Genomic DNA, 16,120 nt, shown 5'->3' on the forward strand with positions numbered 1-16,120 from the left:
GAAAGGTAAAAATCTAAATGGGGTACAGAGGCAAAGAGATCTGGAAACATAGGGGGAAAAATTCAATTGTTTGCACCTCCCGTTAGCGCCTTAAGAGGGCACTAATGGGGCGCAAAGCAACTAAAGCCCGGGCGTGGCAATATTTGCGCCGCTCGCGAAATTAACTAGACATTTTGCGGCGGCGCTAAACACTACAGCCACGATCTCCTGCGCCGGCAGATCGTGACGTCAGTCGAGTGCGCAACCCCCCGGTAGCACCCCGGACCGGATATTGAGTGGCGCCCCCTGCCTTACCGCCTGCCGCTAGCAACGACAGGTTGAGGAGAGCATTTTGCAGTCAGAAAGAGACTGGGGGAGCGCTATTTAAAGGTGACCGCTTCCTGCCTTTTTTTGTTGGTGACATTTTTGCACCACGCATTCTGAGAGAGAGAGAGAGAGACTTCTGGAGAGATTCAACACTATATGAAGGAGTTTTGGGGACTGAGCAGGTTCATTTAATTTGCCGTTCCATGCTTTGCCAGCGCTCTGAGTTAGCGCCTCGCTGCTCGGCCTTTGCGCCTTAAGACAGGTGTGAAGCACCTGATTTAGCGCTCCAATCACCTCCAGGGGCGATAAAAGCCAAGTTTGCCATCAGAGGCGATAATTAGCGCCAGGCGCTAAACTTTGCGCACGGCCGATAATGGTGCCCCAAACAGGGCGATACTGAATTTTTCCCCCATAGAGACTTAAATTGCCACAAGTAGCAAAACAAGTTGATAAGGCCATTAAGAGTGCAAGGTACTAGGGTTAATTTCTAGAGGAATGGAATACAAAACCAAAGAGGTAATGTTAAATTTATATAGAACCTTGGTTGGACCACACTTGGAGTACTGCGCACCGTTCTGGTCTCTATACTACAAAAAGGATATTGAAGCACTGAGGAAAGTGCAGGAAAGATTAACAAGGGTGTTACCTGAATTGAGAAGATTCAACTATTAGGAAAGATTGAGCAGGCTGAGGCACTTTTGTATGGAAAATAGAAGACTAAGAGGAAACCTGATAGTGGTCTTTCAAGTTATGAAGGAGTTTGATAAGGTAAACATGGATAAACTGTTACCACTTGTGGATGAGTCCAGAACAAGGGGACGTAAATATAAGAAAGCTACTACAGATCAAAAAAAAATTAGGAGCAGTTTCTTTACACAGAGAGTGGCGAGAATGTGGAACTTGCTGCTACATGAAAGTGGTTGAAGCAAATCGCATTGAAGCATTAAAGGGGAGGCTGGATGTATAAATGAAAAAAAAAGGGAATAGAGAGATATGGATGCCGGGTGGGAAAGAGGCAATTAGAGTGGGAGGAGGCTCATGTGGAATATAAACACCAGCATAGACCAGTGTGGCTGAATGGCCTGTTTCTGTGCTGTGGACTCTGTCATTCCATGTAATGAAAATAAAAATGGTTCTGCTGATTGAGGCTATGTAGGATTCGCAAAATTGGATTTAATATTAATAAGGGTTAAATGGCAGAAGAGGCCATGATTTTAAAGACTGTTTAAAAAGAAGCCCAAAAAAAGGGCATACAAAATGGCCACCATACCATGTGATCAGCTTATTGGGACACTTTAAAATGGTTCCTGCGCAACCTCAGACAGATTTGTGGATTCAATCCACAGTAAGTTCTGGAAGCCATTCCTGAGAGAATGAAACCAGACCCACAGGTATGCATATGGATTAGATGCAGATCTAGTCAAGATCGGCCTGGAGACAGAGGCCATCAAGATGTTGCCCCAGACAAAAGGGGACAATTTCATATTCATGAGAACAGCACCCAGGACTAGATAACGAGATCAGCAGGGCATTCAAAACAATGGAGGTAATTCCAAACCAGAGATGGGCCCGTTACCAGCCGTTTAAGACATTTAAAATATAATAACTACCCCACTGTGCTCACAGCCCGCCAAAGTTAAAACAAAGACTAACCTGATTTTGGGCGGGAAGTGAAGCCTCTGGAAGAAAGATATATCTGGAAGACTTTTTCGGCAGTTGAACACTCTCTCGACACGACAGGCAAGCTTGAACAGTCACAAGGAGAGTCGAGCTGAAAGACAGTTTTACAGGTGGCAGTCGGACAGTCGTTGCAGCCTCAGCAGCCGGTCCAGCTTTTGAGCTGGGCAAAGAGGAGCTGGTTTGGGGAAAGATCAGCGGACTCCTCTCCACCGTCGGAGGAGGAAGAAGAATTATGACTGCATAAAGAAAGTTGTTCAAAACCAGCGTCCCGCCCCGGGGAAAACCATCGGGAGATCATCGACCATCCCTGGGCCGCAGCCGAAAGCAAAGGGGCCATACCAGCCCAAGGCTCCTCTAACCAGGGTTGAGCCGACGATCCTCGACCCCGCCGACATCCAGGCCCGCTGGTGTCCAGCTGCCCCTGACCCCCACCTCAGGAGAGAGGTGTGGTGCAGCTCGCAGGGACTCCACGATCCATGTGGAGACGAGACGCCTGAAAGGACCAAACACAGACTCGATTTCAAAACCTTGTACTTCCTAGTGGGATTGGTGAGCATGTTTCTGGCCCTTCACAATCAGATCTAGATAGGTTTAATAAGGGGGTGGATTTAAGGGTACAATTAACATGAGTTGTTGTCCCTCGATGTTCCGTGTGTTTCCTTATTTCATAATGATCTTTGTAGAGTATAAGATGCCTGTATTTGCTTTAGTTAGTACTGTGTCGTTATGATTTGTTTGTGTGTTTTTCCCTCCCATGTACTCCCTCATCTGCTTGCATTTGATTTGATAATTTTCCTTATGCAATAAAATTTCATTTTGTTTCATCAAACTTGGTCTACACGAGTTTTCTCTACATTGTAGTTCCTGCGCCTAAGTCCAGAGTACAGAATCTAAGGGGCGAGTGGGTCGAACCACTCAAGGTTTACTGTGCAAGAGAGAGAGGCCTCTAGAGAGAGAAACCTCAGGGAAACCTCTCGAGGAAAACCCCTTACAGCTACACCCAAAATGTTAACCTGCCTTTTCTCTTTTCAGATGCTGATGGCCATGTTGTGCATTCTCAGTATTTTCTGTTTTTATTTTAGATTCCCAGTATTTGCAGTATTTTTCATTTATCTATCCTCCAGTTAAGCTGTTTAACTTGCGTGGGTTTCCTCCGGGTGCTCCGGTTTCCTCCCGCAGTCCAAAGATGTGCCGGTTAGGATGATTGGCTATGATAAATTGACCCTTAGTGTTAGGGGGATTAAATACGTGAGGTTACAGGGATAGGGTGGGATATGTGTTGGTGTAGGGGTTATGGTGATCGGGTGGGATATGTGTCAGTGCAGGCTCGATGGGCCGAAATGGCCTCTATCTGTACTGTGGGGTTTCTGTGATTCTGTGATTCTGTGAACTCTTCAATGGTCAGTACTACCGTGTACTATATGCATGCTTCAAATGACCTTTGTTTTAAAGTTGCTGTGTCACTGTTTGAAGTCTCTTTGATTTCATCAATTTTCATATTTGTTTTGACATGTTTATTTTTCCCATGGTCAAATGTGTGGTATCAAATCAGACTGCATTTAGACAAGAAGTAGAATAATTGACATCTACACTGCTGCGGTGAAAACCCTTTTGCTCCTGCTGGTGTGAGTTTCCCAAAGTTTGAGATACCATTTGTGGTGTCTCTCAAACACAGTGCAATTCCATTGTTGCAGTTCTCACACAGCATGAAGCTGTTGATTGTGCTAGTGGTCAGCACTCAGCTCTTCCAGCCCTCCCTTGCAGCCTCCTACAGAGCCCTGTCCTGCAAAGTGCCGAGGCAAGTGGATGCAGCAGAAATGGCAGTGGAACACATCAATGCTGACCAGCCAGGAGGATACAAGTACGTGCTGAACAAAATTGAAAACGCTCAGGAAGACAGAGGGGTGAGTACCAAGAGAATACGGCACTGAGATGAGTTAATTTGTTATGGAACATCTTAGATTGGCGCCAGGAGTGGTTTATGAAAATTCCTGAACCAGGAACAGTGAGCTTTGAAAACATTATTGGCCCGGATTTTGCGGTGGGTATGTCAGTGTACTCTGAGAGTAGGCCGTCATACCGGCCCAGTAATTCTGGGCCCAACGCGTGAGTAAGGACGGGGTACTCACGCGTGTGCCCGGAGGAATTGCCGGTTTTCAGCATGCACAGTGCATGCGCTGAAAACCGGCATTTCCTGTCCTCTGACCCAAGGGGTTAAGAGGCTGAACGCGTGCGCGGTATCGGGCAGCGCGTGCGACTTGGATTTAATCTATTTTTAGAGAGTTGCGTGTTTGTAAAGGCCTCCGGTATTTACGCATTGAAAAACCACATGTAAGTACTTAGTTTTACAGGTAAGTGGTCTATTAATACAATTGAGAATTTTTTTTTCCACAGGTTTGTTATTTTTAAAGAATTTACAGTAAGGTAAGTTTAGTTTTAGCCCCGATTTTTTATATAATTTTTTTTTTCAAATTTTAAAATTATTGTTTAAACTCATTTTTCAGAGTTCTTTATGGTTCATTTAAGTAGTGCAATGTTTTTTTAAATTTTCTTTCAGGTTTAAGTAGTGTTTTGGGGCCAGGAGTTTTCATGAGTTTGACAGCTCTTACTGTCAAGCTCATGAATGAACTTTTGCAACCTCCCATTGGTTGCCCTGTGCTCACGTGATCCCAGCCGGCTCATCGCACTAAGTACGCCGCTGGGTCACGCACGCACAGCGCGGCAGGACCTCAAGTGGTCCACTGAGAGGAAATGCAATGCGGGCCAGAATTAAAATGTCAGCGCGCCGGGTAAGTGAACGCGCGGCAAGCTCCCGATCCTAATTTCAGGGCCACCATCTTTGAAATATACCGCAAGTTCGGGATTTTCTCATGCGCTTGCACCTTGACAGGGATGATCTGCACCGCCTTGGAAATCCCGATTGGCGGCGCAGAATTGGGCTATTTGCTCACCAACTGCCCAGCAATTACGAATGTTTTTCTTACAGTTAGTGAAAACAGCCTGTTTCACATCTTAAATGAAGATCTATGTATCTATATTGTGTACGTCTTGTTGAAGGAAACTTTTTTAGTCGGCCGAGTTTAATTTTAATTACTTGGGAGGTTGAATAAGAAAGTTAAGTAAAGCGAAAATCTGTCAGATTTCAGTGACCAATTCTTCCTTTCAACTCAAAAATGAACAACATAATAAACAGTATAATGCATCTATATCAAGGAAAATAGATTTATCTATTACCAGTCTAACTGAGGTCTGAATAATATATTTTAACCCTGAAAATTAACATTGAATATGTGGCTGGGAATCTCTTTCTGAAGTTCAACAACATTCCTTGTAGGAGTGTTAGACCTTTGAGTATCAAAACAGGAAGTTGTATACATAGGGACTAATAAATTGAGTTTGGATGAAAAAAAACCAAAATGCTGATATATGAAATAAGTCCAAGTACCAGTTTAATAAAAATGTTAAAAGTTTTAAAAATGTAATTTCAATGGAAGAGACTGACAGGTTAGTAGCGACACAGGTTAACAAGGCCATAAAAAAAGCAAACCAAGCACTAGGGTTTATTTCTACAGGGATAGAATTGAAAAGTAGGGAAGTTATGCAAAACTTGTATCGAACCTTGGTTAGACCACACTTGGAGTGCTGCACACAATTTTGGTCGCCATATAATAGAAAGGATATAGAGGCACTGGAGAGGGTGCAGAGAAGATTTACAAGGATGATACCAGAAATGCGAGGGTATACCTATCAGGAAAGGATGAACAGGCTGGGTCTCTTTTCTCTTGAAAAGAGAAGGCTGAGGGGTGACCTAATAGAGGTCTTTAAAATTAGGAAAGGTTTTGATAAAGTAGATACAGAGAGAATGTTCCCACTTGTGGGGAAGAGCATAACTAGAGGCTATTAATATAAGATAGTCACCAAGAAATCCAATAGGGAATTCAGAAGAAACTTCTTTACCCAGAGAGTGGTGAGAATGTGGAACTCGCTACCACAGGGAGTGGTTGAAGAGAATAGTATAGATGCATTTAAGGGGCAGTTGGATAAGCATATGAGGGAGAAGGGAATAGAGGGTTATGTTGATAGAGTCAGATGAGGAAAGAAGGGAGGAGGCTCGAGTGGAGCATTAAGGCCGGCATGGACTGGTTGGGCCGAATGTGCTGTATATCCTATGTACTCCTATGTACAGAAGTTTCTGTGGGCGTGGCTTAGTTTTGACAGATTTTGTGGGCGTGTCTTCCCTTACACATAGGCTGTACGCTGCGCTCCTGGCCTCCGTGATGTAATACGCTGCGCACAACTCTACAGCGCCGAAGAGGAAGTCTCCGTTCTGGGCCTTGCACAAGGTAAGTTCGTATTCTTTTCGTAGGTGGGTGGCGTACTCTAGCTACGCCGCCGACTGCAATTTTTGGGCCAATATATCACAGCAGGATCTAAACAGCACTGTGATTAGCTATTTACAGCACTGTAACATCAGGACCGTCCCAGAGAATGGAATTTTTACCAGGTCTGACAAAGGGTCCACACTGAAATGTTTAACCTGTCTTTCCCTTTACAGATACTGATGGACCTGCTGTGCACTTCCAGCATTTTCTGTTTTTATGGGACTTTTACAGTTAAATTCCCCTCTGTGCATCCACAGTCGTCACAGAGTTCAGGATTATTTATTTATTATTTTAAATTATGGTTATGAAATTAGATTAAATTATTCATGAGAAAGTATGCATGAAACAGGGATTTTTCATGGCAGCAATATTCTTCATGCTTGACATTCCCTGTGTGAATCAATTATTGACACAGTAATCTCCCAAACTTACTGTCTAATTAAAATATCGCCCCGTTGTTGCTGGGCAACATGCGTGGTGCAGAGATGCCATATCTGTTGACATGCATATACTTTCAATGTTACTTTTTACATAAATGTGCCATAAAAATACAGCAGATGCAATCAGCAATTTAATTACAGTATAACACCTCTACTTTCAGGTGTTTTGATCAGGTTTTAATGGGCCTTTAATAGAGGATATGCATCAGTGGTCCCTTAGGTGTGTCCAGGCTGATTTTTGTTCAGTAATTAATCTTATTTTTCTTTCAGAAGCAAGGTGTGTCTTCTGTTTATTTAGAGTTTGAGGTGTTGGAGACTAGATGCCACTCACTGAATCCAAAACCAGCGTCGGAATGTAAAATACGATCAGGTCCTGAAGCTGTAAGTCTCTCTTTTGAATGTTTTGTATACTTTGGCCGAAAAGTTCACATTTAAAGGCACTTTAACGTCCTTGGTAATGCATGTAGGGAAAAGCTGCTCACTCACTCAGTGTCCATCCCAACAAAGTAACTCAGTCAACACCCACTCCAATGTAGTCACTCACTCGCTCATCACCTGCATTGTTGTGATGTCAGAGGAGGGTTGAGGCAGCATTGATGTCTCACCCAAGGAGCAGGTGGGACAATATTAATTCAACACTAAGGCATAGTGAACATCAACTGAACTGAATTTTGGGAGTGCACTGGTCTCAGTCTCAGTGAAGCACCTTATGCAAAATCAAAGCAGCACAGAAGTAGTGCATTGTCATAATGTGTGGAATATTAGTTTGCAACTAAATACTTTATTGATATAAAGTCAGATGTGATGACTTCCTTTTAACTTGACATCATATTGTCTATTGTCCTTCTCCATTGGAGACCAAAGGCAGATGTTCCTATGTCAAACTCATTGATCACTGTGCATACATCGCAACATTAACCAAATTCTATATTCAGTGTATTTTCTAACCATTAAAAAAAAATCTAAGATCAAATACATTTAGTAGTCAATGGTTGCAGCCATTGGTGTTGCTGGTCAGTCATTACACCAGTGATTAACTTTGTAAATTAGTAGGGAGGGGGGGGGTTTCTCACCAATTTTCTCCCCTCCTTTCTTTTAGGAATTGACACCTTGCTGAGGGATGGTTTCACTAACATTGATCACCCTCCAGCACCTTGCTCAAATGGTTATTAGCTACATATGCATCGGGACAGTGGATGTTGGGAATCTATTCGACTGTGAGGCATCACTGCCCAACCTGATCCTTTACTCACCTGACATCTAGTAGAGTACACTGAATAATGATCAGCAGTGGGAACCCTGACCCTCTCCCTAATCGGGGGTACTGAGGAAATTATATTTCCCTATCTCTGTTCTGGCTGAGATCAATAAACTGATTGCCTATGCCTCATTCAGATCCTAAAATTAAATATTGTAAAAATTGAGAAATGTTTAGTTCTTCATGAATTAAGTGAGATATTAGTAAGAGACAACTGCTATAACCAATTAAGAACATAAGAACATAAGAAATAGGAGCAGGAGTAGGCCATTTGGCCCTTCGAGCCTGCTCCGCCATTCAATGCGATCATGGCTGATCTTCTGCCTCAACTCCATTCACTGACCCTATCGCCATATCCCTTGATGCCATTACTAGTCAGTAATCTATCGACCCAATCACTGAGCCTCCACAGCCCTCTGGGGTGGAGAATTCCAAAGATTCACCACCCTCAGTGTGAAGAAATTTCTTCTCATCTGAGTCCTGAATGGCCTACCCTTTATCCTGAGGCTGTGCCCCCTGGTTCTAGACTCCCCAGCCAAGGGAAACATTCTCCAGCATCCATCCTATCAAGCCCTGTAATAATTTTGTATGCTTCAATGAGATCCCCTCTCATTCTTCTGAATTCAAGAGAATACAGGCCTAGTTTACTCAATCTCTTCTCATACGACAGTCCCGCCATCCCAGGAATCAATCTCGTGAACCTTCGTTGCACTCGTGGCAAGTATATCCTTCCTTAGGTAAGGAAACCAAAATTGTACACAGTACTCCAGGTGTAGTCTCACCAAGGCCCTATATAATTGGAATAAGACTTCTTTACTCCTGTACTCAAAACCTCTTGTAATGAAGGCCAGCATACCATTTGCCTTCCTAATGGCTTGCTGCACCTGCACATTCACTTTCAGTGACTCATGTACAAGGGCACCTAGGTCCCTTTGAGCATCTGCATTCCCCAATCGTTTAGGAAATACTCTGCCTTTCTGTTTTTTCTACCAAAGTGGATAACTTCACATTTATCCACATTATATTCCATCTGCCATGTTCTCGCCCACTCACTGAGCCTGTCGAGATCCCCTTGAAGCCTCTTCACAACTGACATTGCCACCTAGCTTTGTATCATCAGCAAATTTGGAAATGTTACATTTAGTCCCCTCATCCAAATCATTGATATAGATTGTGAATAGCTGGGGCCCAAGCACCGATCCTTGCGGTACCCCACTAGTCACAGCCTGCCATCCTGAAAAAGACCCGTTTATCCCTACTCTTTGCTTTCTGTCTGTTAACCAATTCTCAATCCATGCTAGTATATTACCCCCAATTCCATGTGCCCTAATTTTGTTCACCAACCTCTTGTGTGGGACCTTATCGAAGGCCTTCTGAAAATCCAAATACACCACATCTACCAGTTCCCCTTTGTCTACTCCACTAGTTACATCCTCAAAGAACTCCAATAGGTTTCTTCAGCTGTATACTGGTTGGAGGCCAGAAATTCTTACAGAAAAGGAAGGAGAACCAGAACTTGTATCTCTCCCTGTTCCAGTACTAAGAGTAACTGTTGAGAGCAGCTTTATGCTGGGTGGCTCCTCACTCCTCTTTGATGCGGAGATAATATACACTAGGGATGACAACTAAACTATAAATAACTAACAATGGATATTTCTCTAAATCCATTAGATTTCTGGTGACTGTAAAGCACAATTACAAATGAACCCAACAACACGACGCTATCAGGTCCACAAGTACTGGTGTTTAATATCACCAGGTAGGTCAGAGGTTTCTGTGAATGTGATTTTTATTGTACACTAAACAGAGCTGTCAATTCTATTTGACAATGAGGGCATTACTGTTTAACTTAGACAGGCTCAAAAATAAAATAACTCACCAGCCGATGAATTATCAGTGCTTTTCTTGCTCCATCAGAACACTTCTAGGATTATTTCTTCAATCCTTTTGCCTGTTCCCCCTTTGTCTCTGTGCTTTAAATATGATTCTCCCTCCAGTCTCTGGGTGAGTGAGTGTTATACCTAGTCCTGCAGTAACTTGTTTTATGATATAAGAGATTCTCAATGTGGCTGTGCACCTCTTCTCCAGTCTTCACACATTAACATTATGCTGAATCTGTCCTGTTATTGCTCTATGAAGATTGTTGCTGGGATTATGACAGAACCTACTCCAACCTACACACAGCAACAATATGTTGAACCTGTTACTATCTTACATAGAATTACATAGAATTTACAGCACAGAAATAGGCCATTCAGGTCTATGCCGGTGTTTATGCTCTATATGAGCCTTGTCACACCTTACTTCATCTAACCCTATCAACATATCCTTCTATTCCTTTCTCCCTCATGTACTTATCTAGCTTCCCCTTAAGTGCATCTATGCTCTTTGCCTCAACTACTCCATGTGGTGGCAAGATCCACATTCTAACCACTTATGGAGATTCCAACAATCTTATGGAGGTTGTTGCTGCCACAATCCGTAAGAGTGCCTACTGCAATCTCCATACCATACCAGTGTACCAGAGCACCCTATGGAGATTGTTACTGAGCCTGTGACAGTGTCTCCTTCAATCTCCACATTGTAGTAGTGTGCTGAAATCCTTTATGTTATTATATGGTGGAGATTGGCATTAGTATTAGAAGTACATTGGTCATGAAAAGTCAGAGATATTCAATTTCCTGTCGGGTAACATGGGCTACAAAGACATTTGACCAGGTTATTTCTTTTAAGGCTATATTTTCCACCATTTTAGAGAAAATGTAACTGTGAGTATAAAGCTAAAACACAACTTTATAGTTTTTGTTCTACTTTTCTTTGAAGATTCAGATGACATAGTTTTGAACAGATGCCCAGGCTGCCCACATCGCATACCTTTAAATCATTCAGACGTCAGTCAAGCTGCCAGGGCGGCACTACAAAAATATAACAGAAACAGCAGCAGAACAAATTATTTTGCAGTACAGAAAATAACAAGAGCTTCCTCTCAGGTAAGGTTGATGTCATTCTTGTTTCTTTTAGCAAAGCGTAACAAAAAATATCTGAACTCTTTTATTTTACAGATTATCCTACAGATCCTATGCATCCACAAGTAAAATCCTGCAAGAAGTCCTGCAAATTTTGAGATTGTATGACAATTTTGCACTAAAAGTCCCAGAGATGGTGAAAATGTTGGTTTCTGAGTAAATGTGAGCAATAACAGCAACAGCAATTAAGCTATAATTGAAATAATGCCTTGTTGTCCCCAAAGCCTATGAAATTTCAAATTTGAAAAGAAAATCAAACATTTTAACAAATGTTTATACGGTACTGGTAGCAATACTCTGGTACAACAGGCCTCTGAGACCTGATATAGTCAATCGCTACACCTCCGTCCAGGCAGACACCCATCAGTGGCCAGGCAGCCCACCAAAAAATATTTCACAGAAATCACAGAAATTTAAATGACCTCTTGGCCAGAAATCATCTGGAGTCAAGGGCGTATCGTTCTGGCAGATGGAGGATCCGCCATGTTGAACATATGAGCCAATTCTGCTGAAGCAGAATATCTAGACCAAAATATCTTGTCGTGTCACTGTCACTTATGCCATCACCTGCAAGAGACAGGTGATGTATCAATTTTCTATGGTGATTGTTGCATAATGGTATGAATATCACAAGTATACAACCTCTGAAAAAGTACAAAGGGGTACACACAATTAAACATTCCACTAGGATTATATTATATATTTCTTTTACTATCACAGGTGTGATTATTCCAGTAGGTTATTTTTTGCGAAAGAAAGTTTCTTTTTGTGATTTTCTCTCAGGTTGTGGCCGGGAAGAAAGTATTTGTAGAATTTGCAATCCGAGAGACTGCATGTACTAAAGCTTCCAAGCTTCCAAATTGTCCAATGGATAGAGGTGACTTTGCTTCTGGTGTAAGTATTGTTGCAAAACAGCCTACTGGCCCAATAAATGCTTATATGATAGGGCATTTCGCCACAATCCTGCTCAATTTCCTGGGTAGGAATGTGGAGGAAAATCCGCCCCTCTCCGTCTGTAATGTCTAGATGTAGAAATATAACGAAACCTTTGAAATCAGAGAATATTGTTAAAGGAAGCCCTGGCTGTATCTTTTGCTTAGTATTTCCTGTTGCCTTTTTTTCCTTTGTAGAACAAGGGCTTCTGCACCGCCTCTGTCTATAAACCCATTTCTGGGCAACAGAAAGTTGAAGTGAACTGTGAGCTCTACAGACCAAAGGTAATCAATCATGTTAGTACCTGAATCACTGGGGTGTCTGATTAAAATTCATAACAGGGATCTCAAAGTGGTTGTTGACGTGCCTCAATAACTTCAAGACTCGAAGTTAGCAGAATAAAACTAGGCTTTTATTAGCAAAGAAAAGATGCCGGTGGCTGCACCTATCTTCACCTGGCGTGCTGCTGTTCTACTGCAGGACAAGCCTGGACTTGTCTTAAGTAGGGCCAGGTATGGGCGGAGCCGACACACAAAGGGGGCGGTGCCCTATACACAATACAAGGTACAAACACCGGAGCAGGCAATACAATATATACAGTTAACTACAGAGTCTGATGAATGACATATTTCATCACAGTTGTCAAAGATTTTGGGGTTGAATTTCCGTAGCTCTACCGCCAAAGTTATGGTAGACAATCGGGAGAACCACCGCGGAAATAACTGGCATATGTCTTGAGTGCTTATTGAGGAACAGAGGCTTCTGCTGAGCATTCCAAATGGATGTGCCATGTTGCGGAGATCTGACTTGGAATGTAGGGAAAAGTACACATCCTACCACTCAGAGGCACATCATATTAGTACCTCAACATGCATTACCAATAAGCAACATAGAACTATGCAAGTTTACAGCATAGAAGGAGGCCATTTAGCACCTTGTGTCTGTTCTGCTTTTTGCTACAGCAATACAGCACTTGGAACTTTAGAATTTTTGATAATCGAAGCATAGAAAAATAGGAGCAGGAGTAGGCCATTCGGCCCTTCGAGCCTGCTCCGCTATTCAATATGATCATGGCTGATCCTCTATATCAATACCATATTCCCGCTCTCTCCCCATACCCCTTGATGCCTTTTGTGTCTAGAAATCTATCTATCTCCTTCTTAAATATATTCAGTGACTTGGTCTCCACAGTCTTCTGTGGTAGAGAATTCCACAGGTTCACCACCCTTTGAGTGAAGAAATTTCTCTTCATCTCAATCCTAAATGTCCTACCCCGTATCCTGGGACTGTGACCTCTCGTTCTAGACCCCCCCAGCCAGGGGAAACATCCTCCCTGCATCCAGTCTGTCTAGCCCTGTCAGAATTTTATACGTTTCAATGCGATCCCCTCTCATTCTTCTAAACTCTAGTGAATACAGGCCTAGTCGACCCAATCTCTCCTCATACGACAGTTCTGCTATCCCAGGAATCAGTCTGGTGAACCTTGGCTGCACTCCCTCTTTAGCAAGTATATCCTTTCTTAGGTAAGGAGACCAAAACTGCACACAGTACTTCAGGTGTGGACTCACCAAGGCCCTGTACAACTGTAGTAAGACATCCTTGCTCCTGTACTCAAATCCCCTTGCAATGAAGGCCAACATACCATTTGCCTTCCTAACTGCTTGTTGTACCTGCATGTTTGCTTTCAGTGACTGGTATACAAGGACACCCAGGTCCCTTTGTATATCAGCATTTCCCAATCTAGCACCATTTAAATAATATTCTACCTTTCTGTTTTTCCTACCGAAGTGGATAACTTCACATTTATCCACATTATACTGCATCTGCCGTGTATTTGCCCACTCACTCAACTTGTCTAAATTGCCTTGAAGCCTCTTTGCATCCTCCTCACAACTCACAATCCCACCTAGTTTTGTGTCGTCAGCAAACTTGGAAATATTACATTTTGTTCCCTCATCCAAATCATTGATATACATTGTGAATAATGACTCACATTGCCAATTCATTTATTTTTCTCTTTTTTTTTTAACTTATTTTCCTTTTGGCCTTTAGGTCCCCTTCCTATTTCACCCACCAGCCTAACCAAACAGGATAGGCAGTTGGCCTGTCTCATGGCCAATATCTCTCCTGAACCAGATACATCATGGAATGTGCAAGATCAGGTATGAGGGTAAGTTACCCTCCAGTTTTCCCTCTCTCCACGGGATGGGAAGTTTATGGCCTCCAAGCTACACATCCTCTCTGATGCTGCAATCAATATTGAGAACTCACCATGTGAGCAATCTCAGCAAAAGCCTGCTTCCCGTCATTCCGCCACATTGCAAATTAGATTACAAATGCCAATGTGCTGTACCTGCCATGCAGTCCAGGTCAGTGATTGCCTTTAAATTGTGCGGCTAGATTTGTTGGACTCTATGAAGTAGCTGACACGGTCTTTGTATCATTGAAGGTGGTGGTCAGTCCAGCTCAGAATGTGGGTGCAAGTGCTATCAAGCAACGACATCGTAAAATAAAGGGACAAGGACAAAGATATAAGAGACAAACCAATCGTGAACAACAACATGGCAATAAGCAGCTAAATCCGCACAGTGGAACCCCCAAGAGAATTGAATCCTCCGAGGAAGTACAGGGCGCACTGGGCTTCGTTATCAGCTCAGGCAGTACAACGAACTTTCCAATGTTGCCAGCACCTCGGAACACCTGTCCAGGGAGGGCCAGGTATTTTGGAGGAACAGTTGTGTCTATCTGATCTGTCTCTGAAATAAATCCAGAGAGGAGATTCACAGCAGACTGAAAATCCGCCCTTTTTTTATCAGGAAGTAATTTATATCGACAATAAAGGGCACAGACCTGAAAGTGAAAATTGCCTCTTGAAGCACATCTCAGCAGAAAGGTCATAAATGATGTGTATGATTGATTCAGGTTAAAATAATAAAACAGTCTGCAATAAATTGTATGCTTTCATAATTTCACATGCACTGCACTCTCAGCTTCAGTTATAATATTTTACAGTACACCCACTCTCATTATAAAGCTTTCAGTTAGAACATTCTTTCAGTCATTCAATTTATCCTCATTATGAGGCTCTCTGTTGTGATAATATTGTATTAAAAGACTATTAGACCTTTCCTGCACTTTTCGTGTTACATTTCATGTTGTTATGGGACATTCAGTGTATCACGCAAATTCCTTGGCCTAGAAATTGGGTATAGCCCCGCTTGAGTCGTTAGAACTGGCGCTGCACAAAGTTTATAGCCAGACGAAACTTATTGCTGCCTGGCAAGATATTGGGTTGCATCGCCCCCAAAGGGGATTGAGGCGCGAACTCAGACGTTGCACGGGGCTCCCAAGGCGCAAAAGTTCAGGCGCTACCCAATATCGGCGCGGACGGGCGCAGCGCAGGTGATCTCAATTGCCGGAAACCACAAGACTTCCAGGCGCCGGCCGGCTCTTAAAGGGGTGGGTCAGTCAGCCTGAGCTGCCACACTCAACGCCCTGTAGGCCTCAGAATCGGCGCTCGACCTTCTCTGGCGCAAGAAACTTGGTCAGGATGGAGAAGGTGAGACAGAGAGCAGAGCGCTTCAGCACTGAGGCTCTGGACCAGTTGGTGTCTGCAGTTGAGCGCCGTCGAGATGTTCTGTATCCTGACAATGGCAAGAGGCCGAATCAAAAGGCTTACCGGCGATCTTGGAGGGAGGTTTCTCAGAGGGTCAACTCCAACAGCATGGCGACCAGGACCCCTGTTCAGTGCAGGAAGAAATTCAACGACCTCACTCGGGTCGTTAGGGTGAGTGCTGGTTATGCAAACTTCTGATTCCCTCCATCTGCACCTGACTTCGAGCACCCTGTTGCCATGATGCCCCAATGGCCATCTGCCAGCAAGCACCCATGGCCCTTTCTGGGCACACACATGGACATTTCACTCAAGGCCACATGTAAGGGCTCTTGCACCATGGGGGGCATGTGATGATCTCTCAAAGCCTCATGTAAGGGCTCTTGCACCATGGGGGGCATGAGATGATCTCTCAAGGCATCATGTTACAGAACTTCCCCTTCTTTCCCCTGCAGTCCAAGTGGCGGACCTCCACAAGTGGT

The 16,120-nt window shown here is 43.3% G+C and overlaps 1 protein-coding gene across 2 annotated transcripts; it reads left to right on the forward strand.

The window, feature by feature from the left end:
* The first annotated feature begins 3,556 nt into the window (after window positions 1-3,556).
* On the forward strand, window positions 3,557-14,976 carry LOC147115616 (fetuin-B-like). Of its 2 annotated transcripts, XM_085990036.1 has the most exons (7): window positions 3,557-3,890; window positions 7,079-7,189; window positions 9,738-9,825; window positions 10,890-11,056; window positions 11,876-11,986; window positions 12,223-12,309; window positions 14,475-14,976. In XM_085990036.1, the coding sequence occupies exons 1-7, from the start codon at window positions 3,693-3,695 to the stop codon at window positions 14,772-14,774; spliced, it is 1,062 nt and encodes a 353-aa protein (XP_085846162.1). In that variant the 5' UTR covers window positions 3,557-3,692; the 3' UTR covers window positions 14,775-14,976. The 2 variants fall into 2 exon arrangements, with proteins under 2 accessions (XP_085846162.1, XP_085846163.1); XM_085990037.1 differs by lacking the exon at window positions 11,876-11,986.
* Window positions 14,977-16,120: the final 1,144 nt, after the last annotated feature.

This window comes from Somniosus microcephalus, chromosome 6, assembly GCF_052327205.1.
Source record: "Somniosus microcephalus isolate GS21.2 chromosome 6, FLI_Smic_1.0, whole genome shotgun sequence".
NCBI classification, from domain to species: Eukaryota; Metazoa; Chordata; class Chondrichthyes; order Squaliformes; family Somniosidae; genus Somniosus; species Somniosus microcephalus.

Bases quoted from the DNA above. Each gene is read 5' to 3' on its own strand.
- LOC147115616 (XM_085990036.1), top strand. From the start codon at position 3,693: ATGAAGCTGTTGATTGTGCTAGTGGTCAGCACTCAGCTCTTCCAGCCC. The intron at 3,891-7,078 runs GTGAGTACCAAG...TTTTTCTTTCAG, and splicing joins ACGCTCAGGAAGACAGAGGG to AAGCAAGGTGTGTCTTCTGT. The intron at 11,057-11,875 runs GTAAGGTTGATG...ATTTTCTCTCAG, and splicing joins TAACAAGAGCTTCCTCTCAG to GTTGTGGCCGGGAAGAAAGT.